This window comes from Mustela erminea, chromosome 10 (assembly GCF_009829155.1).
Source record: "Mustela erminea isolate mMusErm1 chromosome 10, mMusErm1.Pri, whole genome shotgun sequence".
In the NCBI taxonomy this organism is placed as follows: domain Eukaryota; kingdom Metazoa; phylum Chordata; class Mammalia; order Carnivora; family Mustelidae; genus Mustela; species Mustela erminea.
This window is the reverse complement of record NC_045623.1, coordinates 54,859,451-54,884,358: the sequence shown is the minus strand read 5'-3', so window position 1 is coordinate 54,884,358 and position 24,908 is coordinate 54,859,451. Positions and strand designations below refer to the sequence as shown.

The window sequence follows — 24,908 nt, the reverse complement described above, 5'->3', positions numbered from 1 at the left end:
ACAGGCTCAGTCTCATGACTATTACCGCGCGCCCCCCACTCCTTCCAAGTAAATCCCAAGTCCAGGTGGTTAACCTGAGCATCTGGTCAACCAGCTATTAACCAGAGGTTCCCAGGACCTGCTTAGGTTTGAATACTGTGTTCGAGTAGCTCACAGGACTCAGGAGAACAGTTTATGTATTAAATTACCACTTTCTTACAAAAGGATGTATCTCAGGAAGAGCCAGATGGAAGAGATGCACTGGGCAAGATGGGAAGGGGCGCGGAGCCTTCCTGCCCTGTCTGGGAGCACCACCCTCCCAACATCTCCACATGTTCAGCAGCCTGGAATCTGTCCAAATCTTGTAGTTCGGGGATTTTTATGGAACCTTCCTTATGTTGACATGATTGATTAAATCACTGGCCATCAGTGACTGATTTAACCTCCAGTTCCTCTCCCCTTCACCTAGGAGGGTGGGGGAGCAGCCTGGAAGTTGCCAACACAAATCACTGTGGTTGGTTCCCCCCACAACCAGCTCCTGCCCATCTTTTCAGGTTCTCCAAAGGTCACCTCATTAAAAATTCAGGTGCAGTTGGTTGAAAGAGGCTCATTATGAATAACAAAAAACTCCCATTTCATCTTTATGGCTAGGGAACTGTTTCAACTTTCAACAACTCAGAACAAAAATTTTAGCGCTATAGGAACATCTTTTGTTATAAAGCACAAGAGTTTTAGGAACTGTGTGCCAGGAACAGGGACGAAGGCCAGATACAAATTTCTCTCATAAATCACAGTTTCACGATGACAAACAGTATAACAAGGTTTCAGTCACCTGGATGCCATCCTTTTAAATGTGGGCAGACTTCTAGCTCCTTGCATGCTCTTAGAAAGGAATGTTAATACATGTGTTCAGGAAAAAGTATTTATTTGACACCTTTACAAAAATATTTAGGCACATAATTTTCATGTTTATGTCACCTGATTTACATATCTCAATCCTTAGTACCTTTTAAAACACTAAAATGGTCATTTTGTAAATAGGATCTGTAGTGAAAAATACTGTGATAAGCCAACATTTGTAGACAAAAATCAGTTGATCGGCATGAGAAAGAAATATTTATGAACAAAATAATCTCTAAAAACATTTTTGTGAGTTAATAAATCTAACCAGTAGATTTCTTTTTAAAAAGTAATTCAAAAAGAAAGTTTAAAAAAACCCACCAGTGAGTGTCTCTTCTTACCGTCACGAAGTGGCGCCCTCACGCAAGACCTAGCAGACCAGTTCAGAACACAGTCCTGGCGCCAGAAGCTCCCAAACCCCAACCACGGAGAGCTGCGCCGACTCAGACGGAGCGCAGAGCCACTGTGTTTCACTCGGAAAAGGGAAGAAGAAATGTCTGGCCTGTAGAGGAGCTACACCTTAAGGAGACAAACTGGGAAAGCGTAACCAGCATCACCATTCTGAGGTGAAGACAGAAAATCATTTTTTCTTTTGAAATTTACCACCAAAAGAAAAGCAACTTTGTTCTTTTTTTAAAAAATAGGTGGAATGACCTGCATCACATAATGGCCACAATTAGATCCAGTAGGTACTTTAAAAAAAAGAAAAAAAAAAGAACCTGTTATTTAAACACTCCAGAAGCAACAAAGTGCAGGATCAAGTTTTTCAAGACATATACCCACTGCCCAGGCCTCCAACGTTTAAGGAGCGGAGATGAAGGACCTAGTTTGCCACGGTCTCCCCGTGATGTCCTGACATAATGACACTTGCTGGGCACCTCATATGTATGAAGCATCGTGCTGAATAGTTTCACATCCGTTATCATTTATTGTGACTATTACTGTTTTCCCATCAATTACAGCCTTATTCAGAGGAGGAGCCGATACATAAGTGTCCCCCGCTTTATTCACAGGGGATATGTTCCAAGATCCCTAGTGGATGCCTGAAGCCACAGAGAGTACTGAACCCTATACATGCTTTTTCCTAGATGTACATGATAAAGTTTAATTTATAAATTAGGCACAGTAAGGGATTAACAATAATAAAATAGAAAAATTATGCTGTCATAAAAGTTACATGAGCGTGGAGTCTCTCAAAGTGTCTTATTGAACTGTATTCCCCTCACCCCGTGATGACGTGAGATGATAAAATGTCCACGTGATGAGATGGAGCGGGGTGAATGACGCAGACACTGTGACGTAGCATTAAGCTACTACTGACCTTCTGACCTTATGTCAGGAGGATCATCTGCTTCCAGACCTCGACTGACCACAGATAACTGAAACCCAGGGAAGGGAAACGGAGAAGGGGGGACTCCTGGACTACATAGTTATGGGGAAGAAAGAATATGTGACATAGAGGGAGAGGAAGCCAGACTAGTCACAGATTCTAACCGCCGGACACTTCTCTCAGAACTAGAAGAGTAGCAGGTGTTGAAAAAGTCTTTTTAGATGAAGAAAACGCTTTGGCTCTATGGGTGGGTGGGACACCCGTAATCTGTGGTAACTGCCAACTGCTCTTCGTTACAAACAGCTGACTCCTTTCACCCTCTTCCTCTTAATATGCACCTGGCTAAAGAATTATACATTCCTTGAGAACAAGAACTGTCCTATTTACGGTGGTTTCCCCAGAGCTTGCCATAAGGCTCTGGCATAAAAAAGATGCTCAATAAATCTCTGTTCACCGATAAGACCACAATAACAAAAATAGGTCCAAAATACTAAAGCACTATTCCAAACCAGTCAAATATGAAACTCTGCTAGTCTTTCCATGAAAAACACATTTCAGTGTTACTGACCCGAACTTTCCATGGATTCTTGATACAATAGGACTACAGAAAACTTGCAGATACGTGTTTTTTTAAACCAACTTGCAAGTTGGAGCCTAGCAATGACTGATTTATAAAATCAACACCCATATGAAGCAATTACAAATCACCTGACACACTGACAATGCACAGTCTGGTCAGCCAGGGTTCTCTGAATCAATCTGGCACAGACTAAAAAGCAGGATGGCCAAAGAGGACTTTGGTTTTCGTTAACTCAAGAAGAGGAGCCACTAGTCAGAATTTCGTTTTCAAAATTCTCACCACAGCTTATCTGTCTCAAAGGGCAAATGAAGGGTTTAACTATAAAGCTGCCTCTCTTTCCCCCAGGAGGTAGTTAGTAATTCACAGAATCTTTGCCTTGTAAAATATCAACCTTGGGGCAAAATCCAGACATTCTGGGCGATGTCAGAGCACCAGGTAAACCTCTAGGTTCATTAAAACCAAGCCTGCATATAATTGAAAAACTCCAAAAACAGTTGGCCAGTCTCTTCAGTCCTAACTTCCCCAGGCTGCTTTCCCTTATCTTGACATGTTGGTGGAAGTCGAAGGGGGGCATCTAGGAAGCAGAACCTGGACAAGGCAGAAGATGAAACTCTCTCTGCTGTTTCTGGGCAGTCAGCAAGTTCAGCACGGGCTGGGGGCGGTGGGAGGGGACGCCAAGGTCACGTGCATTCAGTGAGGCTGTAATGACACACTATTTTCTCAAACCTAGAGAGATGACAGATCTTCAAGAACCTGACCCCCAAGAAGCAGTTCGACCCCTCCTGGGGTACTAACCTAACAGCTCTAGACACATCCAAAGGCCTTCCATGACAAGAAATTCTACAACACAAATTATCTCTAAAGTCAAAGTTCCCTCCATGTGCCTCAATAGAAGGAACAGAATCACTCAAATTAACTCTCACAATGCCTTTCCACCTTATCCAGGCAAAACCAGGCAGGGGCAGGCAACATTCACAGCCAGAGTTTATAGCAACTGAGGCCAGCCTGGAAATGAGACAGAAGCTCTGGCATCACGTCCTCTCTCTGCAAAGCCTATCCTCTCTGAGTCCAAATTCAACCAAGCACTTGCCTCCTTTGAAGATCTCAAGCTAACCCAGCATCTTCATTTCCTCACTCTCAGAGGAAAAGGAAAGTTTATCAATGGCAGCATGGTATAACAGAAGAAGCATGAATTTTTACTTCTTAACAAGTCACCTACTTCCTGGGAGTCGAGTCTTGTTTTGGTAAAACAGAGACCAGAAAAACCATCTTACAATAAGAAAATATCCTATGTACCCCTCCACCCCCCCGCAAATTTTCTCAGATCAGATAATCCTGAAAAAAGGGAGCCTTGGGAGCTTTTAGCTTGGAAGTTGGCCATGGGGCTAATTCTAGGGACCCAATACCACTGGTCTGGCTTTACTAAAGACAAATCCAAATACAGGAAACACATGGATATGAAAATGACCTCCATTTTTTAAAAATAAAAAGAAATCAAAACCTTCCAGGCCTCCTGTTAAGTAAGCCACCAAAATACTAATTGTTTGGATCAGTAGAGCCCTGTGGATTCCAAACCCAGTGAAAGAGAAGTTAGTGCGGACCAGTGCAAAAGTACCCAGCCTCTTCTGCACTGACTGCACAACCGGCCTGTGCAAACACTCAGACCCAAAGTCAGTGGATGTCTCTGAGCCAGCTCACAGAGCTGTGTGTGAGGGAAGCCCCTTCCCATCCAGAGAGACAGCGCAGGCACCGCCTATTAACAGCTGCTCTCCCAAGATGCAGCAGAAGTCTTGTGAGAAGCTGCCACGCCCAAGGGGTAGGGGCTGTAGGTGACAGTACCTGAGGAGACCGATATGCTCCTGCCGTGTAAACTCTAAGTGGAGACTGCCACACAGAGACTATGCCTGGACAACACGGAGACATCTCAGCAGGCTTGCCCTCAAACCAGCACACTCAGGAATGGAAGACCTAGCTGCAGCAATTCAAAGAGGAGTGAAAAGAATAGCAACCAAACCCAGAAGAGGAAAGCACAGCAAAGAGATGGGGGCCACCTTGCGGGCCGGCCATTCTCCCTCAGAGAAGAAGGGCTGGGCTGCATGGTTTCCAAAATGCAGCTCTTCATATGACTCTTGATCTTGGGGTCAGGAGTTCAAGCTCCACATCGGGCACAGAGTTTACTTTAAAAAAAAAAAATTAGAATGAAACAACTGTTTAAATAAATAAAATGCAGCTCTTCACATGCATGTCATCTCCTGTCGTAGCTTCTGGTTTCACCATTGTGGGGCAGACAGGGGCGGGGGCTTCTAAGCGCATTCACAGACTCGCAGTAGCTAAGAGCTGAAAAAGTTCCTGTGGCTTGTTCAGGGTCACAGCATCTCCTGAATGGATCGTAAAGTTAAGTCTCCTCTCTTAACCCTCAGTCACAATAACAGGAGTAAGATCATTCAGCTACCTCCAAAAACATCCCTGTACCCCCAGCACTTAGCATAATGCCAGGTACATATTATATACCCGGTACCTTTGAGTTGAATCAATGAATCCTACAGAAGAATAAATGAGAAAAGGGCCTACTTTCTCCATCCCTTCATTATCGCCATCCTACACAACAAAGAGGGAATATAGCATAACTTCAAGGAATGCACTGTGCCTGTCCCAGGAGTCCTCAGGGAAGCCAACGTGGAAACCCATACAACTTCAAAGCCCACATGGTTTTTTAGTGCCAAAGCTGTCATCCTAAGCAAATGCAGTGATACTACCCTTACGAAGGAAATGCAATTGTTAAGAAACAAAAGTCAAGAAGGAGAAATTGCAGATACTTGGCTGCATTTCCAGCAGAAGGCAGGCTAACCTGCCTCTCTGTGCCGCAGCCATCCAACTGAGGCTCCAGCTGGGGCACTATGTAAATGCAGCTCTAAGGGACACCTGGATTTCAAACTACGGAACAATATTTTCAAAACACCGATGTTTCACTGTCGACATAAAAGAAATAAATTAAAAAGTCCGGTACATTTTCCAGTTTGATATAAATTATTTCCAACGGCATATTTAAAATAGAGTCAATTATAAGTTTCTCTCATAAAATTTTAAAAGGCAGCAATCAATCCTCAGATTGTACAAGTGCAAAGGAATGGTTATTTTCTCCATAATCAAGACACCTCAGTGTCTGTGTACGAATTGCCAGTGTTTTCAGTTGATCAAAAACTTGGGCCTACGTCATCGAAGCAATCCTCTGGTCATACTGCTCCTTTCCCCTTAATGTCCAGCTTGTTACTGGCCTCTGACTGTTTGCTCAGCTGCTCTTCAGAGAAAGTGATGTAGGAATACACCAGGCTCCCTGCAATGCTGCAAAACAGAAAACCACCATCAGGGAGGAAAGAAGGAAGGAATGGTGAAGGTATGGGGGACTAGTGTTGAGGGCTGGAGTTACCTTCATAAACCAACAGCATGTAAAATTAAAACATACGGTGTTTTCAGCTACTGAACAAGAGATGCTCCCTCACCATCGTATCACGCCCTGCTGCCGATGCTTTGAGGAAATAAGTGTTTCCACATACCTGCTGGCAGGAGTGCCAATTTTATATCACCCTTCTGGAATACCATTTGTTGAAGTAAAAAAAAAAAAACAAAAAAAAAAACCTTAGGATTCTGCTTCTCCTTTGACTGAGCAATCTACTTCATGGAAGAATTGTATACCTCTTCATAGACTTACCAAGAAAGTGTCTGCCACAAAATTTATAATAGCAGAAAATTAGGTAAAGGATAAATGTCCCAAGAGAGAATTACATAAATGCATACAATAGAATATGATGTATTTCATAAAATAATATAAAACAAAAATAGGAATGACATCTTAAATGGAAAAATAATCTCACAAAACATGAAGTACTGTCTAATCCCATTATTTAAGTACACACATACACTAATAGGCATCAGAATGAAGTCTAGAGACAACACAAGAACATTTATGGTTTTTACATCTAGATGGTGAGATCATAGGTGATTTTTTAATTTCTATTTTCTGTATTTTCAAAAATAATCATTCAAGACAAAGAAATGTAATTTTTAAGGATAAAAAACATCCCAATTAGTAAGTAAACATGCAGACCCTGGGAAATTCATAGAGCTAGTTTCTCTCTGACTAGAATCAAGTTCACAGTGCAGAACCTCTCATCTGAGCCCTCTGCCTCTGAGCTGCTTTCTGGTACCCCTCACTTATCCACCCCACTGACCACCCAGAGGGAAGGCATGTGTGAGGGACAGCGATTACACTTGCCAATTCTCTGTAGTGACCTCAAATCCACTTGGGATACACAGCCCCCTGCCCCAGTCACCAACGGAAAGTAAACTGGGGGAGCTCATAGAGACACTAGAGACTCCTCTGCTAAGCCTGACACCTTTGACTCTCTTGGATCTCCAGTTGGCATCTTGGCCCCACTTCTGCTTTCAGATGTTCCTGTCTAGGATTTGGCTCCCCACCTTTTGCATGACCACTTGACTCATGAACTTCTTTGAAATTGGGTTCTATTCTCGGGGCACCTGCGTGGCTCAGTCAGCTGAGTGTCTGCCGGGTCGTGATCCCAGGTTCTGGAGATGGGACGTCCCACCTGGGGCTCCCTACTCAGTGGGAAATGACAGAAGCTCAACATTCTTTGAGATTCACATGTACATCTACAGGACAAAGTCCCCTTTGCCTCCAACCCTGCCCTCCCCTCCCCACAAAGTAGGACTGCTCCTTTCTTCCTTTCATTCTTTCCTCTAGGCTCCTCCTTCTACAACAACCTCAAACATAACAATGGTTTCTTTATTTTTCCTGTCAAGACATTCTCTGATCTTTATATTAAGCTGATTTCACTTGGAGAGAAATAATAGAGCCGTGGAGGACTGAAGAAGACAAAGAATACCCTGGAAGTTCTTCTAGGCCTCATCCTTAAGATGACCCTGTACCCTACATCCCTAGCATACTTGGTGTAATGAAAAAACATGGACTTTGTGGAGTGAGGTCTTGAATATACTACTAGCTCTGTGTCCCTTGTTAATTTCTCTGAGATTCTATTTCTGTATTAATAAGAATAATACTCTCTATAAATAAGATCATATACATAAAGAGCCCAGGCCTTGATCCTGGCACATGGTAAAACAATCAGGAAATATATATTCCTTCCCCGCCCTTCCCTGTCAGCCCCGCTATTCAGACTAGAGGGGATACACCATTAACAAAGGTAGGGTGGTATCATAGGGAGACTCGACCTGATTCAAGAGGAGGGTACACTGTTGCTACAAAGCTGTTTGAACAACCAGAGCAAAACCAAAACACAGAGACTCCTATTCTAAACTCTGGAGAAAGGGCACAAAATTTTCAAATCCTTACACATTCCAACATGAGGCAATAATAAAAGATTTTTCACCTCATCTTTATTCCTGACTTTATCATTATCAAATATGCACATTTTCAGAAATGGTCATTTCCAAATGGTCTGAAGAGAACTAGTATCCATCCACAAGGATCCTGTGAGCCGAGCAGTGGGGAATGAATGCTTTGGAAAGGAATCTAAATTGCTTCATAGCAGCTTTGGGCATGTGAGCAAACTTCAAGGAGGGGGAAGAGGAGGGTGGAGAAAAAAAAGGGAAAAGCCCGAATTGGGGGTGGGGGGTCTATATGAATCTTTTTTTTTTTTTAAGATTTTATTTATTTATTTGACAGAGATCACAAGTAGGCAGAGAGGGAGGCAGAGAGAAAGGAGGAAGCAGGCTCCCTGCCGAGCAAAGAGCCCGATGCGGGGCTCGATCCCAGGACTCTGGGACCATGACTGGAGCTGAAGGCAGAGTCTTTAACCCACTGAGCCACCAAGGTGCCCCTATATGAATCTTTATGCATCAATACCACATGGCTAGGAATTTGGATCTTCTACAGATTCAAACAAAAAACTTCTCCATCTATTGGTTCTGTAAATGTTCACATTAAAGATAATGACTTCTGATCCTCTGGACTTGTTATTTATATATTTGACCATCCTATATACTCATTTTTTTTTTTTAAATCTCAAGCAATTTTCCCCCTGCCTAATACTCAGATCACGGTACTACCATCTCTGAATTCACTGAACCTGTGAGAGACACAGCCGGGAGCTGAACAGAAGAGAGAGACCAGGCTTCAGTTAGAATACTGCAAGACTGGGCCACTCCACCCGCTCTGACCACATCTCATCTTCCCAGGCCAGGCAGACACAACCTACCTCTCCCAGATCCATAGCCACGGACCTATTTACCAGCCTCACTTAGATATCCATTCTACAAACAGATGCTGAAATGCCTTCGATATGGCAACTCCATGGTCAGGGAGCAAAAGTCTGATGCCGGCTGTCTCCATCTCCTCTCATAGCTGACATGTCTGCTCATGTCTAGCCAGGCAGCTCTGCCTCTCAGACTGGACTCTGCCTTCTGTATTTCATATGTAAAACATGTCAATATATACCAAAACCTGTGACCCAGGGCAGTGTGACTTTTACTGCTATTTCCTAACATACAGTAATTCTGCCGTGTAACATCAACTGTACCTCTGGCTACATCCTTCCTATACCCCATCTTGACACCCCACACAGCAGCTGCTGGGGAGCCTTCTTTCCTCTTTCTCACCAGCCAAAGAAAGCAGAGCTGTGTTACCTTTGTATATATAACCTTCCAAAGCTTTCCAATCTGAACAGAGAGAGGCACAGAGGTGAACAGGATTGACTGCTGACCTGGACATTCACAAAGCTCTATGATGGGGGACAAGTTACTTACCCTCTCAGAGCCTCAGCTCTGTGAAATGAACCCATTTGGGAAATGGTGATTAGAATACCACTCTTAGAGGACTGATTAAGGGCAAAGTAAATTATATAATTTATTTACATAACAAGAGGCTAAATAAAATTATGTGTTAATTTTATAATTCAAATTCTATACTAAATTATATAATGGACAATAGATCATTTCGAAAAGCTAATTAGCACACAGTAAACATCAGTCAAAGTCAAAGTTGAAATGCCAAGGCACACCAGGAGCTAATACTGCCAAAAAGCAAACAGAAGTAACAGGTTTTGCCAACTGTGGCTTTTCTTTATCTTCATCTTCATTTTCTGTTCACCCAGAAAATCCAGGAGTCCTAGGTGTAATAAGGCCTCTTGTCTTTGGTCATCCAAAGAGGCCTTACTTGTACTGAGTGAACAAGCTTTGACCTCACCTCTGTGACCTGAAGTTGAGCAGTAACTCGCACAGTGTCTAGCCGAGTATTCCTCATTCCCGGGTTAGGAGACACTCGAGGCACCTCACACTTGGGGGCAGGTCTACACCACCCTTGTGAGGTCCCTTACTCCAGCCATCCCTGAGTACCTGCTGCCCATCCCCAGTCTCTCATCCAACATCTGCACGGCTGGCTCCATGCTTTTGCTCATGCAGTACTCAATGACTGGAATAAGCCCCTTCTGTTTTCTGCCTCCTCAAATCCTACCTACTGCTCAAGGCTGCCCCGAAGGAGCCTTTCCTCTATGCAGCTTCCCAAGCACACTACCACAGCCTGATGACAGGTACCAGTCTGGACAGCTACTTTGTGACACTTGTGTGATGACAGCTATGGAAAGCTCTCAAGAGAATGTAGGGAAGTACCTCATCATTGCTGTTATTAAGGCCACACACATTCCTAATGTTATAATAAGTGCTTTATGATTCCTACATGCATCAAAGCCATTACTGTTAACAATCTTCACTCTTTCCCTCCTCCTGCACCTTATCTCAACTGTGGGCAAAGGAGTCCTGTTAAAACTAAATCAGATCATGTCACTCCTTTATACAAAACCTCCCATCTTCCTCTCTCTTAAAAGCAGCCCCCAATCTGTCACCCCACCCCATGACATGTATGGCCCCATCTCATCTCATCTGTGCTACTCCCACCAGACTGGCCTCACTTATGCCCGGAACTCACCAGGCTACACTCCCACTTCAGGCTCTTTTCACTTGCTCTTCCCTCCAGATATCCATGTGGTTCATTCCCTCCATTTTATAGGTATTTACAAGTATCCCCGCCCCCTGCAATACTCTCTAATCCCCTTCCTTGCTTTATTTTTCTGCATTTATCATCACAGCTAACACCGATTACCAGCAAATATTTCACTCATTTATCTCCATTCATGTTTTGGTCTCCTCTACTAGAAGGAAAACTCCATGAACGGCAAGGGTTTTGATAGCAGCTCTATCCCCAGGGCCTAAAACAAAGTTGAGAAGGTATCAACCACATATTTGTTTATGAATAAATGAATCTTCCCAGCTAAATTACAAATTCCCTGAACAGAATTAGTCTACGGCTTTGTATACACTAAGTCATCACTTTAACATTGGCACAGACTGGGTTCAATAATTCTGATTCTTACTCTGCCTACCAAAGGAGACAGGAGAATAGAGACCAATCAGTGGTAAGCAGGAGGTAAGCAAAGAGGCTCTGGGAACTGTTGAAAACAAAGGGCAGGCCATTTGATCCCTTACCCACGTGGCCTCAAATGGCTAAATCACTGGGCATATTTTTCTAGTCACTCAGGGTTAGAATCTCAGTTCTGCTTCTCACTGGGGAAGCTGTGTGCCCTTGGACAACTGACTTTACTGGAGTCTCCATTTCACTGTGCTGAGAACCAGAGAACAACTAGATGAGACGGCGTGGAAAGACAGCATCACCAACTAGGTACACGGCAAACACTGACTCCCTATCCGCTGCCTTCCCACAAAGGTATTTGTGGGAATAAATAAATAAAATAATAATAAATAATAATAATAAATAATAAATAAATAAAACACTTACCCTTCCACGCCAGGGTAAGTGCTGGTCCATGCACATACTTTATAAATAGAATTACCTTAGTCACAGATGTCTGGCCAGGACGTGAACCATTCCATCTGCCTAAGAGTTTTAGGAATTTGCCCAGGAATAAATTTAGAAACAAATAAAATAGGCTCCCAAATCCTGTTGTGATGTTGTTTGGAACTCACGGACTGTGAAAAGGGTATCATTTGCCTTATTAACTGATATGAATGAATCAGGCAAACGCTCTAAGATCAGAATTCTGGGGAGGCCCCAGACAGTTAGATAGGTTTGTTGTTGTTGTTTTAAAAACAGCACTAGAGAAAAGTTACAGGAAAACAAAAAAGAATATAAGCCTAGAACTTGTTGTCTACCTAGTCTTATTGTTTAGTGTTGGTTTTTTGGAAAGGGAGATTCTCTTCCATATTCACAAAGAGCTTTTTGTTTTGTTTTGTTTTGTTTTCTCGACATCTCTGATACTGTTCCTCAACTTGGGGCTGAATCCAAACTACTTCAGCCCATCTACCATTTCTGACCCTACATCTGTACTTCTTTTGCTTTTCTGCCTCTTTAAAAAATTTAGGATGTGGGTGGAGGACTCCCATCAAAACTAAAAGGACAGCATATTTTATGTATCTTCCATACCAGGAGGACGTTCCTTCCAATGTCATAAGTCTCCTGCAAAATAACTCCAGACCCCCTGAGCATGGGGCACAGTTTCTACAGGACTCCCACAAGGTGAAACAGAGAAGTTTAGTGGCAGAATTAGGATAGACAACTCGAGCTCAAAAACTGAGAGCAAAAAAAGCTGAGGTTGCAAAAGGTGAATTATAAATAGCTCGTGGCAGTCCTGCAACAGAACACAGATTTTTTGCCATTTCCATTTTGGTGATCTTCTGTCAGGAATTATGATATAACCAACAGCTAGCCAACCTCCCTAGATCCTATTCGAAGTTACTCAAGTGAGATAGCTGCCAGTTACATAATTCTATAAATAGCCTAGTAGAGATTACATCAGCAGCAACTAACTGGTAGCACAAAACATGTCCTTCTCTTTCTCCAAATGAGAGAACCACTAAGCAAAGGAAAAGCTTATGACCTTCAGGAGAAGTCTGGAACCAGAACAAAATCTACTAGGATGGAATTAGGCAGGAGGAGAAACAGTCTGAAAACCAGAAGCAACTCATCTAAGAGGCTAAGGAGTCCCAAATGAGGGAATGGTGCTGAGCAGAGTTAGCTAGACCAAAGGCCTCAGGAATCAGCTCTGAAACTACTCTAAGCTGCACCATGTCCCATTCCAGAGACTGTGTAGACTGTCGTGAGGCCTCAGAAGCTATAGTAAAATGAGTTTTGTGGCCCTAAAGGAGGCTGCCTTAAAGGTATGTAACCAGTATGATGCTGTATCATGAAGGGATTATGAAAATAAAATTAATCCATTCATCTATGCACTATTTACTAGACTGTGGTTAAGAATGAAAACCTGGAAGGCAAATCATGGATGGAATACTTTCCAGCTGGGTACTATGGTACAAGCTTTTCAGCCTGTGAAATGGAATAGTCACAGGATCTATCTCACAGGGCTGCTACAGAGATTAAGTATGGAGTACTCAGCACAATGCCCAGTACAAGTTCACATAAAAACTATTGGTTAAGGGACATCTGGGAGGCTCAATCGGTTAAGCGTCTCCCTTCAGCTCAGATCATAATCCCAGGGTCCTGGGATCGAGTCCTGCATTGGGCTCTGAGCAGGGAGCCTGCTTCTATCTCTGCCTGCAGCTCCCCTTGCTTGTGCTCGCTCTCTGACAAATAGAATTTAAAAAAAAAAAGAAACTGGTTAGTATTTTGTTACTATTACCAATTGAATGCTTAGTATGGGTCAGGGGCTGATAAATACTGGCACAACTATAAATTAGACAAGTGATTTCTGCCTTCACTAGCCAAGAATCTAAAATGGTGATGGATACATAAACAGTTTACTAGGCTACAATGTAATTATTCAGTCATTTGCTGAATGAGGGTACATTAAGGAATGAGAACTTAGATTCTGGAGTCCAACCCATTTGGGTTAAAATCCTTGTGACATGACTTACTAATTGTGTGACATCAGCAGATCTAGGAGGGAATGAATGCACCATGTCCCCCTAGAACATAATGCCTGGCATACAAACACACACTCAATGCATAACTTCACAATGCACTCAACTTACTTAGCCTTTCTCTAGGCTCAACCTCCTCATAAACCTCCAGTATAAAATAGTGATAATAAAAAAAAACTTCCAAAGAGTGTTACAAAGAATTAGGCAATTCAACAGAGAAAGAAGAGCATTCTCATTAAAAGGTTCTAGAACAACTGGATATCTATATTAAATACACACAATATAAAAAGAACTTTTTATCCCAATTTTAGACTATATAAAAATTAATCTAAAAATGGGCTATATACCTAATTGTAAAATAAAACTATAAAATGTCTAAAGGAACACATGAGAGACAATCTTTATAATCTGGTTTACACTGAAGCACAACTCAAAGAGGAAAAACTGATAAAGTAGTCTTAAACGTTGTGCTCTTCAAAAGAGAGTATTAAGAAAATGACAAGACAAGCTACAGACTGGGAAATAATACTTGTAAATAATATAGCTAAAAAAGGACTTGCATCCACAATAAATAAGGAACTCTCAAAACTTAAGCAAAACAAAATTAAAAAAAACAACGGGTGCTTGGCTAGCTCGGTAGAGCATGTGATTCTTGATCTCAGAGTAAAAAATTCAAGCCTCAGGCTGGGTGTAGAGATTACTTAAAAATAAAATCTTCCAGGGGTGCCTGGGTGGCTCAGTCATTAAGCATCTGCCTTCAGCTCAAGTCATGATCCCAGGGTCCTGGGATCAAGCCCTGCAGCGGGCTCCCTTTTAGGCAGGAAACCTGCTTTTCCCTCTCTCACTCCCCATCCTGTGCTCCCTCTCTGGTTGTGTGTCTCTCTAATAAATAAAATCTTAAAAAATAAAATAAAATTTTCCAAAAAAAAAAAAAAAACCAAAACCCACATAATCCAATTTTTTAAAAATTGGGCAACATACTTGAACAGACTTTCTACCAAAGAATATATACAGATGGCAAATAAGCATGTGTAAAGATGTTCAACATCATGAATCATTAGGAAATTAAAACCACAGTAAGGGGTGCCTGGGTGGCGCAGTCAGTTAAGTGTCCCATGACTCAGGAAGTGATCTCACGGTCATGAGTTCAAGCCCTGTGTAGAGCTCCACATTCAGCACAGAATCTGCCTAAGTCTTTCTGTCCCTCTCCCTCCGTCCCCCCACCCACTCTTTCTCTCAAATAAGTCTTAAAAAAAAAAACTATAATGAGATACCACTATATATCTATTAGAATGTCTAGAATTTAAAAAACAAAAACTGACAATACCAATTGCTAGGATGTAGAGCAACCACTCATAGAATCATATGAGGCTGAGGGATATGCAAAATGGTTCAGACATTTCTTGAAAATAGTTTGGCAATTTCTTATAAATTTAAACATACATTTACCAGACAACCCAGGAGTTCCACTTCTAGGTATTTACCCAAGTGAAACGAAAACTTATGTTCGGAGTCAAGATGGCGGAGAAGTAGCAGGCTGAGACTACTTCAGCTAGCAGGAGATCACCTAGATAGATCTAAAGATTGCAAACACCTGCAAATCCATCGGCAGATCGAAGAGAAGAAGAACAGCAATTCCGGAAACAGAAAAACAACCACTTTCTGAAAGGTAGGACCGGCGGAGAAGTGAATCCAAAGCGACGGGAAGATAGACCCCGGAGGGGAGGGGCCGGCAGCAAGCGGCGGAGCAATGGCGCACAAAATCAGGACATTTAAAAGTCTGTTCCGCTGAGGGACATCGCTCCAGAGGCTAAACCGGGGCGAAGCCCACACGGGGTCAGCGTGGCCTCAGGTACCGCAGGGTGACAGAAGGATGAGGGGTGTCTGAGTGTTGCAGAGCTTGCGGGTATTGGAACGGGAAAGCCGGCTACAGAGACAGAGCCGACAGTAAGCTCACAGCTCAGTGTTACCTTGAACCAGTCGCAGGCTCGGTGAGCTCGGAGCGCGGCCGGAGGTCAGCCAGATGGGAGTAACTGGGCGCTGTTCTCTGAGGGCGCACTGAGGAGTGGGGCCCTGGGCTCTCGGCTCCTCTGGGCCAGAGACCAGGAGGCCGCCATTTGTATTCCCGTCCTCCAGAACTCTATGGAAAGCGCTCAGGAGCTCAAAGCCGAGCGGATAACTCAGCCCCTGGTAAGGGCGGTACAATTCCGCCTGGGGCAAAGACACTTGAGAATCACTACACCAGGCCCCTCCCCCAGAAGATCAACAAGAAATCCAGCCAAGACCAAGTTCACCTACCAAGGAGTGCGGTTTCAACACCAAGGAGAGCAGCAGAATTCCAGAGGAGGAGAAAGCAAAGCACGAAACTCACGGCTTTCTTCCTGTGATTTTTTTAGTCTTGCAGTTAATTTAATTTTTTTCTTTTTCATTTTTTTCTCTTCTTCTGCTAAATTTTTTTTAACTTTTACCCTTTTTTTAGTGTTTTTTAACTAGTTTATTAAATATATTTTTCTTTTTTATACTTTTCTTTATTCGTTTTCTTTAATTCTTTTCTTTCTTTCTTTCTTTCTGAACCTCTTTTTATCCCCTTTCTCCCCCCTCATGATTTGGGATCTCTTCTGATTTGGTTAAAGCATATTTTCCTGGGGTTGTTGCCACCCTTTTAGTATTTTACTTGCTCATTCATATACTCTTATCTGGACAAAATGACAAGGCAGAAAAATTCACCACAAAAAAAAAGAACAAGAGGCAGTACCGAAGGCTAGGGACCTAATCAATACAGACATTGGTAATATGTCAGATCTAGAGTTCAGAATGACAATTCTCAAGGATCTAGCCGGGCTCGAAAAAGGCATGGAAGATATTAGAGAAACTCTCTCGGGAGATATAAAAGCCCTTTCTGGAGAAATAAAAGAACTAAAATCTAACCAAGTTGAAATCAAAAAAGCTATTAATGAGGTGCAATCAAAAGAGGCTCTCACTGCTCGGATAAATGAGGCAGAAGAAAGAATTAGCGACATAGAAGACCAAATGACAGCGAATAAAGAAGCTGAGCAAAAGAGGGACAAACAGCTACTGGACCACGAGGGGAGAATTCGAGAGAAAAGTGACACCATAAGATGAAACAACAATAGAATAATTGGGATTCCAGAAGAAGAAGAAAGAGAGAGGGGAGCAGAAGGTATACTGGAGAGAATTATTGGGGAGAATTTTCCCAATATGGCAAAGGGAACGAGCATCAAAATACAGGAGGTTCAGAGAATGCCCCTCAAAATCAATAAGAAAGGGCCACACCCTGTCACCTAATAGTAAAATTTACAAGTCTTAGTGACAACGAGAAAATCCTGAAAGCAGCCCGGGGAAAGAAGTCTGTAACATACAATGGTAAAAATATTAGATTGGCAGCTAACTTATCCACAGAGACCTTGCAGGCCAGAAAGAACTGGCATGATATTTTCAGAACACTAAACGAGAAAACATGCAGCCAAGAATACTATATCCAGCTAGGCTATCATTGAAAATAGAAGGAGAGATTAAAAGCTTCCAGGACAAACAAAAACTGAAAGAATTTGCAAACACCAAACCAGGTCTACAGGAAATATTGAAAGGGGTCCTCTAAGCAAAGAAAGAGCCTACAAGTGGTAGATCAGAAAGGAACAGAGACCATATACAGTAACAGTCACCTTACAGGCAATACAATGGCACTAAATTCATATCTTTCAGTAGTTACCCTGAATGTTAATGGGCTAAATGCCCCAATCAAAAGACACAGGGTATCAGAATGGATAAAAAAACAAAACCCATCTATATGTTGCCTCCAAGAAACTCATTTTAAGCCTGAAGACACCTCCAGATTTAAAGTGAGGGGGTGGAAAAGAATTTACCATGCTAATGGACATCAGGAGAAAGCAGGAGTGGCAATCCTTATATCAGATCAATTAGATTTTAAGCCAAAGACTATAATAAGAGATGAGGAAGGACACTATATCATACTCAAAGGGTCTGTCCAACAAGAAGATCTAACAATTTTAAATATCTATGCCTCCAATGTGGGAGCAGCCAGCTATATAAACCAATTAATAACAAAATCAAAGAAACACATCAACAATAATACAATAATAGTAAGGGACTTTAACATTCCCCTCACTGAAATGGACAGAACATCCAAGCAAAAGATCAACAAGGAAATAAAGGCCTTAAATGACACACTGGACCAGATGGACATCACAGATATATTCAGAACATTTCATCCCAAAGCAACAGAATACACATTCTTCTCTAGTGCACATGGAACATTCTCCAGAATAGATCACATCCTTGGTCCTAAATCAGGACTCAACCGGTATCAAAAGATTGGGATCATTCCCTGCATATTTTCAGACCACAATGCTCTGAAGCTAGAACTCAACCACAAGAGGAAGTTTGGAAAGAACCCAAATACATGGAGACTAAACAGCATCCTTCTAAAGAATGAATGAGTCAACCAGGAAATTAAAGAAGAATTGAAAAAAATCATGGAAACAAATGATAATGAAAATACAACGGTTCAAAATCTGTGGGACACAACAAAGGCAGTCCTGAGAGGAAAATATATAGTGGTACAAGCCTTTCTCAAGAAACAAGAAAGGTCTCAGGTACACAACCTAACCCTACACCTAAAGGAGCTGGAGAAAGAACAAGAAAGAAACCCTAAGCCCAGCAGGAGAAGAGAAATCATAAAGATCAGAGAAGAAATCAATGAAATAGAAACCAAAAAAACAATAGAACAAATCAACGAAATTAGGAGTTGGTTCTTTGAAAGAATTAATAAAATTGATAAACCCCTGGCCAGACTTATCAAAAAGAAAAGAGAAAGGACCCAAATAAATAAAATCATGAATGAAAGAGGAGAGATCACAACTAACACCAAAGAAATACAAACTATTATAAGAACATACTATGAGCAACTCTACGCCAACAAATTGGACAATCTGGAAGAAATGGATGCATTCCTAGAAACATATAAACTACCACAACTGAACCAGGAAGAAATAGAAAGCCTGAACAGACCCATAACCAGTAAGGAGACTGAAACAGTCATGAAAAATCTCCAAACAAACAAAAGCCCAGGGCCAGACGGCTTCCCGGGGGAAATCTACCAAACATTTAAAGAAGAACTAATTCCTATTCTCCTGAAACTGTTCCAAAAAATAGAAATGGAAGGAAAACTTCCGAACTCATTTTATGAGGCCAGCATCACCTTGATCCCAAAACAAGACAAGGATCCCATCAAAAAAGAGAGCTATAGACCAATATCCTTGATGAACACAGATGCGAAAATTCTCACCAAAATACTAGCCAATAGGATCCAACAGTACATTAAAAGGATTATTCACCATGACCAAGTGGGATTTATTCCAGGGCTGCAAGGTTGGTTCAACATCCGCAAATCAGTCAATGTGATACAACACATCAATAAAAGAAAGAACAAGAACCATATGATACTCTCAATAGATGCTGAAAAAGCATTTAACAAAGTACAGCATCCCTTCCTGATCAAAACTCTTCAAAGTGTAGGGATAGAGGGCACATACCTCAATATCATCAAAGCCATCTATGAAAAACCCACTGCAAATATCATTCTCAATGGAAAAAACTGAAAGCTTTTCCCCTAAGGTCAGGAACACAGCAGGGATGTCCATTATCACCACTGCTATTCAACATAGTACCAGAAGTCCTAGCCTCAGCAATCAGACAACAAAAAGAAATTAAAGGCATCCAAATCGGCAAAGAAGAAGTCAAATTATCACTCTTCGCAGATGATATGATACTATATGTGGAAAACCCAAAAGACTCCACTCCAAAACTGCTAGGACTTGTACAGGAATCCAGTAAAGTGTCAGGATATAAAATCAATGCACAGAAATCAGTTGCATTTCTCTACACTAACAAGAGAGAAGAAAGAGAAATTAAGGAGTCAATCCCATTTACAATTGCACCCCAAACCATAAGATACCTAGGAATAAACCTAACCAAAGAGGCTAAGAATCTATACTCAGAAAACTATAAAGTACTCATGAAAGAAATTGAGGAAGACACAAAGAAATGGAAAAATGTTCCATGCTCCTGGATTGGAAGAATAAATATTGTGAAAATGTCTATGCTACCTAAAGCAATCTACATATTTAATGCAATTCCTATCAAAGTACCATCCATCTTTTTCAAAGAAATGGAACAAATAATTCTAAAATTTATATGGAACCAGAAAAGACCTCGAATAGCCAAAGGGATATTGAAAAAGAAAGCTAAAGTTGGTGGCATCACAATTCCGGACTTCAAGCTCTTTCTAATAGAGCTTGAAGTCTTGATGATGACAGCATGACAGTACTGGCACAAAAACAGACACATAGATCAATGGAACAGAATAGAGAGCCCAGAAATAGACCCTCAACTCTATGGTCTACTAATCTTCGACAAAGCAGGAAAGAATATCCAATAGAAAAAAGACAACCTCTTTAATAAATGGTGTTGGGAAAATTGGATAGCCACATGCAGAAAAATGAAATTGGATCATTTCCTTACACCACACACAAAAATAGACTCAAAATGGATGAAGGACCTCAATGTGAGAAAGGAATTCATCAAAATCCTTGAGGAGAACACAGGCAGCAACCTCTTCGACCTCAGCCGCAGCAACATCTTCCTAGGAACATCGCCAAAGACAAGGGAAGCAATGGCAAAAATGAACTATTGGGATTTCATCAAGATCAAAAGCTTTTGCACAGCAAAGGAAACAGTTAACAAAATCAAAAGACAACTGACAGAATGGGAGAAGATATTTGCAAACGACCTATCAGATAAAGGACTAGTGTCCAAAATCTATAAAGAACTTAGCAAACTCAACACCCAAAGAACAAATAATCCAATCAAGAAATGGGCAGAGGACATGAACAGACATTTCTGAAAAGAAGACATCCAGATGGCCAACAGACACATGAAAAAGTGCTCCATATCACTCGGCATCAGGGAAATACAAATCAAAACCACAATGAGATATCACCTCATACCAGTCAGAATGGCTAAAATCAACAAGTCAGGAAATGACAGATGCTAGCGAGGATGCGGAGAAAGGGGAACCCTCCTACACTGTTGGTGGGAATGCAAGCTGGTGCAACCACTCTGGAAAACAGCATGGAGGTTCCTCAAAATGTTGAAAATAGAACTGCCCTATGACCCAGCAATTGCACTACTGGGTATTTACCCTAAAGATACAAACGTAGTGATCCGAAGGGGCACGTGTACCCGAATGTTTATAGCAGCAATGTCCACAATAGCCAAACTATGGAAAGAACCTAGATGTCCATCAACAGATGAATGGATCAAGAAGATGTGGTATATATACACAATGGAATACTATGCAGCCATCAAAAGAAATGAAATCTTGCCATTTGCGACAACATGGATGGAACTAGAGCATATCATGCTTAGCGAAATAAGTCAAGGAGAGAAAGACAACTATCATATGATCTCCCTGATATGAGGAAGTGGTGATGCAACATGGGGGCTTAAGTGGGTAGGAGAAGAATCAATGAAACAAGATGGGATTGGGAGGGAGACAAACCATAAGTGACTCTTAATCTCACAAAACAAACTGAGGGTTGCTGGGGGGAAGGGAGTTGGGAGAAGGGGGGTGGGGTTATGGACATTGGGGAGGGTATGTGCTTTGGTGAGTGCTGTGAAGTGTGTAAACCTGGCGAATCACAGACCTGTACCCCTGGGGATAAAAATATATGTTTATAAAAAATAAAAAATTAAAAAAAATACTTAAAAAAAAAGAAAAAAAAGAAAAATAGCTTTTAGAAATATCAATAGTCAAGCATATATTGAGAACAACCAAGCAAGGATCCATTGTCTTTCATTTATTACCTTGAATTTCTAAGTAGTTTGTGTATCAACCCTGCGAGGTTAAGTTAGAGCACTGATGGCTTAGTTACTACACAACTTGAATAAGCTCTTGGGAGCAAAGCCACCCAAGCCCAGGGAAAGGCTGGGAAAAGGCTAAATTACCCAGGCGCCCTGAGAGAGGGCTACTTAAACTTTTCTTAAAACAACAAAGAGGGCACCTGGGTGGCTCAGTTGGTTGGGCGGCTGCCTTCGGCTCAGGTCATGGTCCTGGAGTCCTGGGGTCAAGTCCCCTGGCGTGCTCCCTGCTTGGTGGGGAGTCTGCTTCTCCTGCTCACGTCTCTCCTCTCATGCGTACTCTCTCTCTCATTCTTTCTCTCTCTCAAATAAATAAATAAAATCCTTAAAAAACAAAACAAAACAAAGAATCTAGGCAGGGTGGAGAGAAGCTAGATGTATCTGGGTCTAATCACAGAATCTTTTTTTTTTTTTTTTTTTTTTTTTTAAGTAGGCTCCACATCCAAGGTGGAGCCCAGCATGGGGCCCACACTCACGACCCTGAGATCAAGACCTGAGCTGAGATCAAAAGTCAGATGCTTGGGGCGCCTGGGTGTCTCAGGGGGTTAAAGCCTCTGCCTTCGGCTCAGGTCATGATCTTCGGGTCCTGGGATCGAGCCCCGCATCGGGCTCTCTGCTCCTCAGGGAGCCTGCTTGCCCCTCTCTCCGTGCCTGCCTCTCTGACCACTTGTGATCTCTGTCCAATAAATAGATAAAATCTTTACCAAAAAAAAAAAAAAAAAGCCAGATGCTTAACTAAGCAACGTAGGCGCCCCTCATCATAGATTCTTTTAAGAATACGGTTTAATTACTGATCTCCTTCAACGTGCAGTCAGCCAAAAATGCATTGACACCATTTCCAAAGTGAAATATGACAGCCACTTTACATTTGGTTTTTACATTAAAAAAAAAAAAGGAACGTCCACAACCTGTGAGTCTGCTTACTAATGAGTAAAAGAAGTAAAAAAATATAAATAATAAAACCATAATTTTCATTTTAAAGAAAGTAAAAAAAAAAATTAGTTAATATATACTTTCCTCTACAAACGTTGAAAAGCATGCTGTAATGGAAATAGTATTCAAAAAGAAATTCACCTGGATTTTAATCCCAACTCTGCAACTAATTTGGCTGATTAAGTACATCAATTATTCTCCTCAGCCTTGTAATAAGAGAGATTAAAATGACAAGATATGTAAAATTTATTACAATAAAATGTGAAAGCAATTAGAAATTGTTAAAAATACTACCTAGGGACAGAGCACCAATGACAGTCATAATCATAATTACCACTATCAAGTAACACTGCTAGCAAAATGAGACTGTTCAACCAGAACTAAAATGCACTACCTGATGCAAAAAGAAATTCTACTGGAAGAATTTTCAAGATGTTGGATTTAATTATGTTAGCCTGACATACTTCATAACATTGCAATATATCATACACTTTAAAAGTTTTTTAAATAGCCTGCAATGTGAAAAAAGATACCTAAGGCTTCTGTAAGAACTTTGTTACCTTATGAGAGATTTGAATTGCAGAGATCTGAAAATGCAAACAGAAAATTATACTTCATTTTGGCTTTACAAGCCAAATAACCTTACAGGTTATTTATTTGAAGGGAACAAAGAGAAAACCAAAGCACCTCTGAGTCAGGTCTATATGATGCCATAGTGATTCTTTAATCCAAATTTTTAGAAGTGAATGAAATGGAGTCAAAGTCAATGAATCCAAAGTCAAAACTGTTCCACCAGGTTGTTCCTTATATCCTGGCCCTTTCTCACAAATATTAATGAAAGAAACTGATATTTACTCAGCACAGATGTCAAACAGTGAATTGGGTACTTTATATTAGATTATTTCATGCTAACAACTCTAAAGAGATATGGATATCTTCATTCCCAACACGTAAGAAAATTGAAGCTCAGGAAAGATAAACAACTGGAGTTCAAGACAGGGTTCTGGCCCAAAAACAAATCTGAGAATTTGTAAGCATACATACAGCATTTAAAGCCATTAAATTAATTCTGGAACTAATAAGGATCTTTCATGCAAGTTACCCTCATCACTGATGAAGTCTGGACTAAAGCAATCCAGTGATATGTCCAAGGTCAGGCACATATACAGCAATTCTAACAGAGCTGCTCTTCTTTAGCCCTGAATTTACCCGAGAACAGTGTACTGCCATCTAGCATAATAAGTAAAAGACTGTCTTTGAAGGCGAGTAAGTAGAAAGGGTTTAACTTCCAGAAAAGATTCTCTAAATACTGTGCATAAATACGAACCATCTTATCCCCATTTCTTAAAAAGCATTATGTGAAGACATTAAAAATACAGTATACTGTAGGTGTTCAATAATTGTTTAATAAATGAACAAATTTTCAATTAAATAGCCCCCTACTATGACACTATTTATGTATCCAAATCCCACTTGTCAAAGTGGTTACATTTAAATATTTTTACTTACCTGATATTTAAGCCAATGAAGTTTGTCCATGTGAAAATATAATCTCCACCAAAGACCATTCCAATATAAGTTATTAATATATTCTACAAAGAAAAATGGCAATATGCTGTAACACAGGTTTAACTGAGATTTTTCAATGTTCATATTAACTCATCCACAGAATGGCCCAAATACCTATCCTTAAAACACAAAATCAAATAAACAGACAATAACAAAAACCCACCAATCCTATAATGAGTGTAGTAGGAAATAAGAAATTAGAAAGGACATTAACCTCTTCTCAATCTAGCCCTCCAAAAGCTAAATGCTTTCATCGAGAATTATCACCAGATTATCAACTTCCTGTGTCCCGCGGTATGGGCTGACATTGTAAATCTAAACAGAGAAACACTGCTGTCTGTAGGGGTGGAAAGCACTAAGGCATGTTTAGCAGTCTTAGACAAGAAGGCGTCTTCCTCCCACCGAAGTAACCATTGACTTTTGAGGCGAAAGTGAAGAAGAAAAACCTCACATATCAACATCTTTACCTCTTTTTTAGAAAGGAAAAAAGGGATGGCAGGGAGTTTACCAACATAAACACTGTTTTTAGAGACATTCTTCTTTGTATTCTTAAAAAAAAAAAAAAAATGAAAAGTCATCTCAAATTCCCATACTTAAAATTATTTCTCCTCACTCCCTTAAACTCCTAGGTGTAAACATCTGCTTATCTAACTCCCTTTTATTTATCTTCAGGTCACAGAGGTGAAATAAACTTTCCCAAAGTTCAAGTTACTAGTCAATTCTTCCCTAACCTCCTCG

The 24,908-nt window shown here is 41.1% G+C and overlaps 1 protein-coding gene across 1 annotated transcript in view; it reads right to left on the bottom strand.

Moving 5' to 3' along the window:
• Positions 1-1,514: 1,514 nt before the first annotated feature.
• SLC35D1 (solute carrier family 35 member D1) overlaps positions 1,515-24,908 on the bottom strand; it is a 51,388-nt gene continuing 27,994 nt past the window's right edge. Inside the window, exons 11-12 of the mRNA XM_032302483.1 lie at positions 24,111-24,193; positions 1,515-6,131 (exon numbers count right to left, since the gene is read on the bottom strand). Of these exons, the coding sequence (XP_032158374.1) occupies positions 6,023-6,131; positions 24,111-24,193 (192 nt within the window). The 3' untranslated portion in view covers positions 1,515-6,022. The remainder of the gene's footprint in view (positions 6,132-24,110; positions 24,194-24,908) is intronic.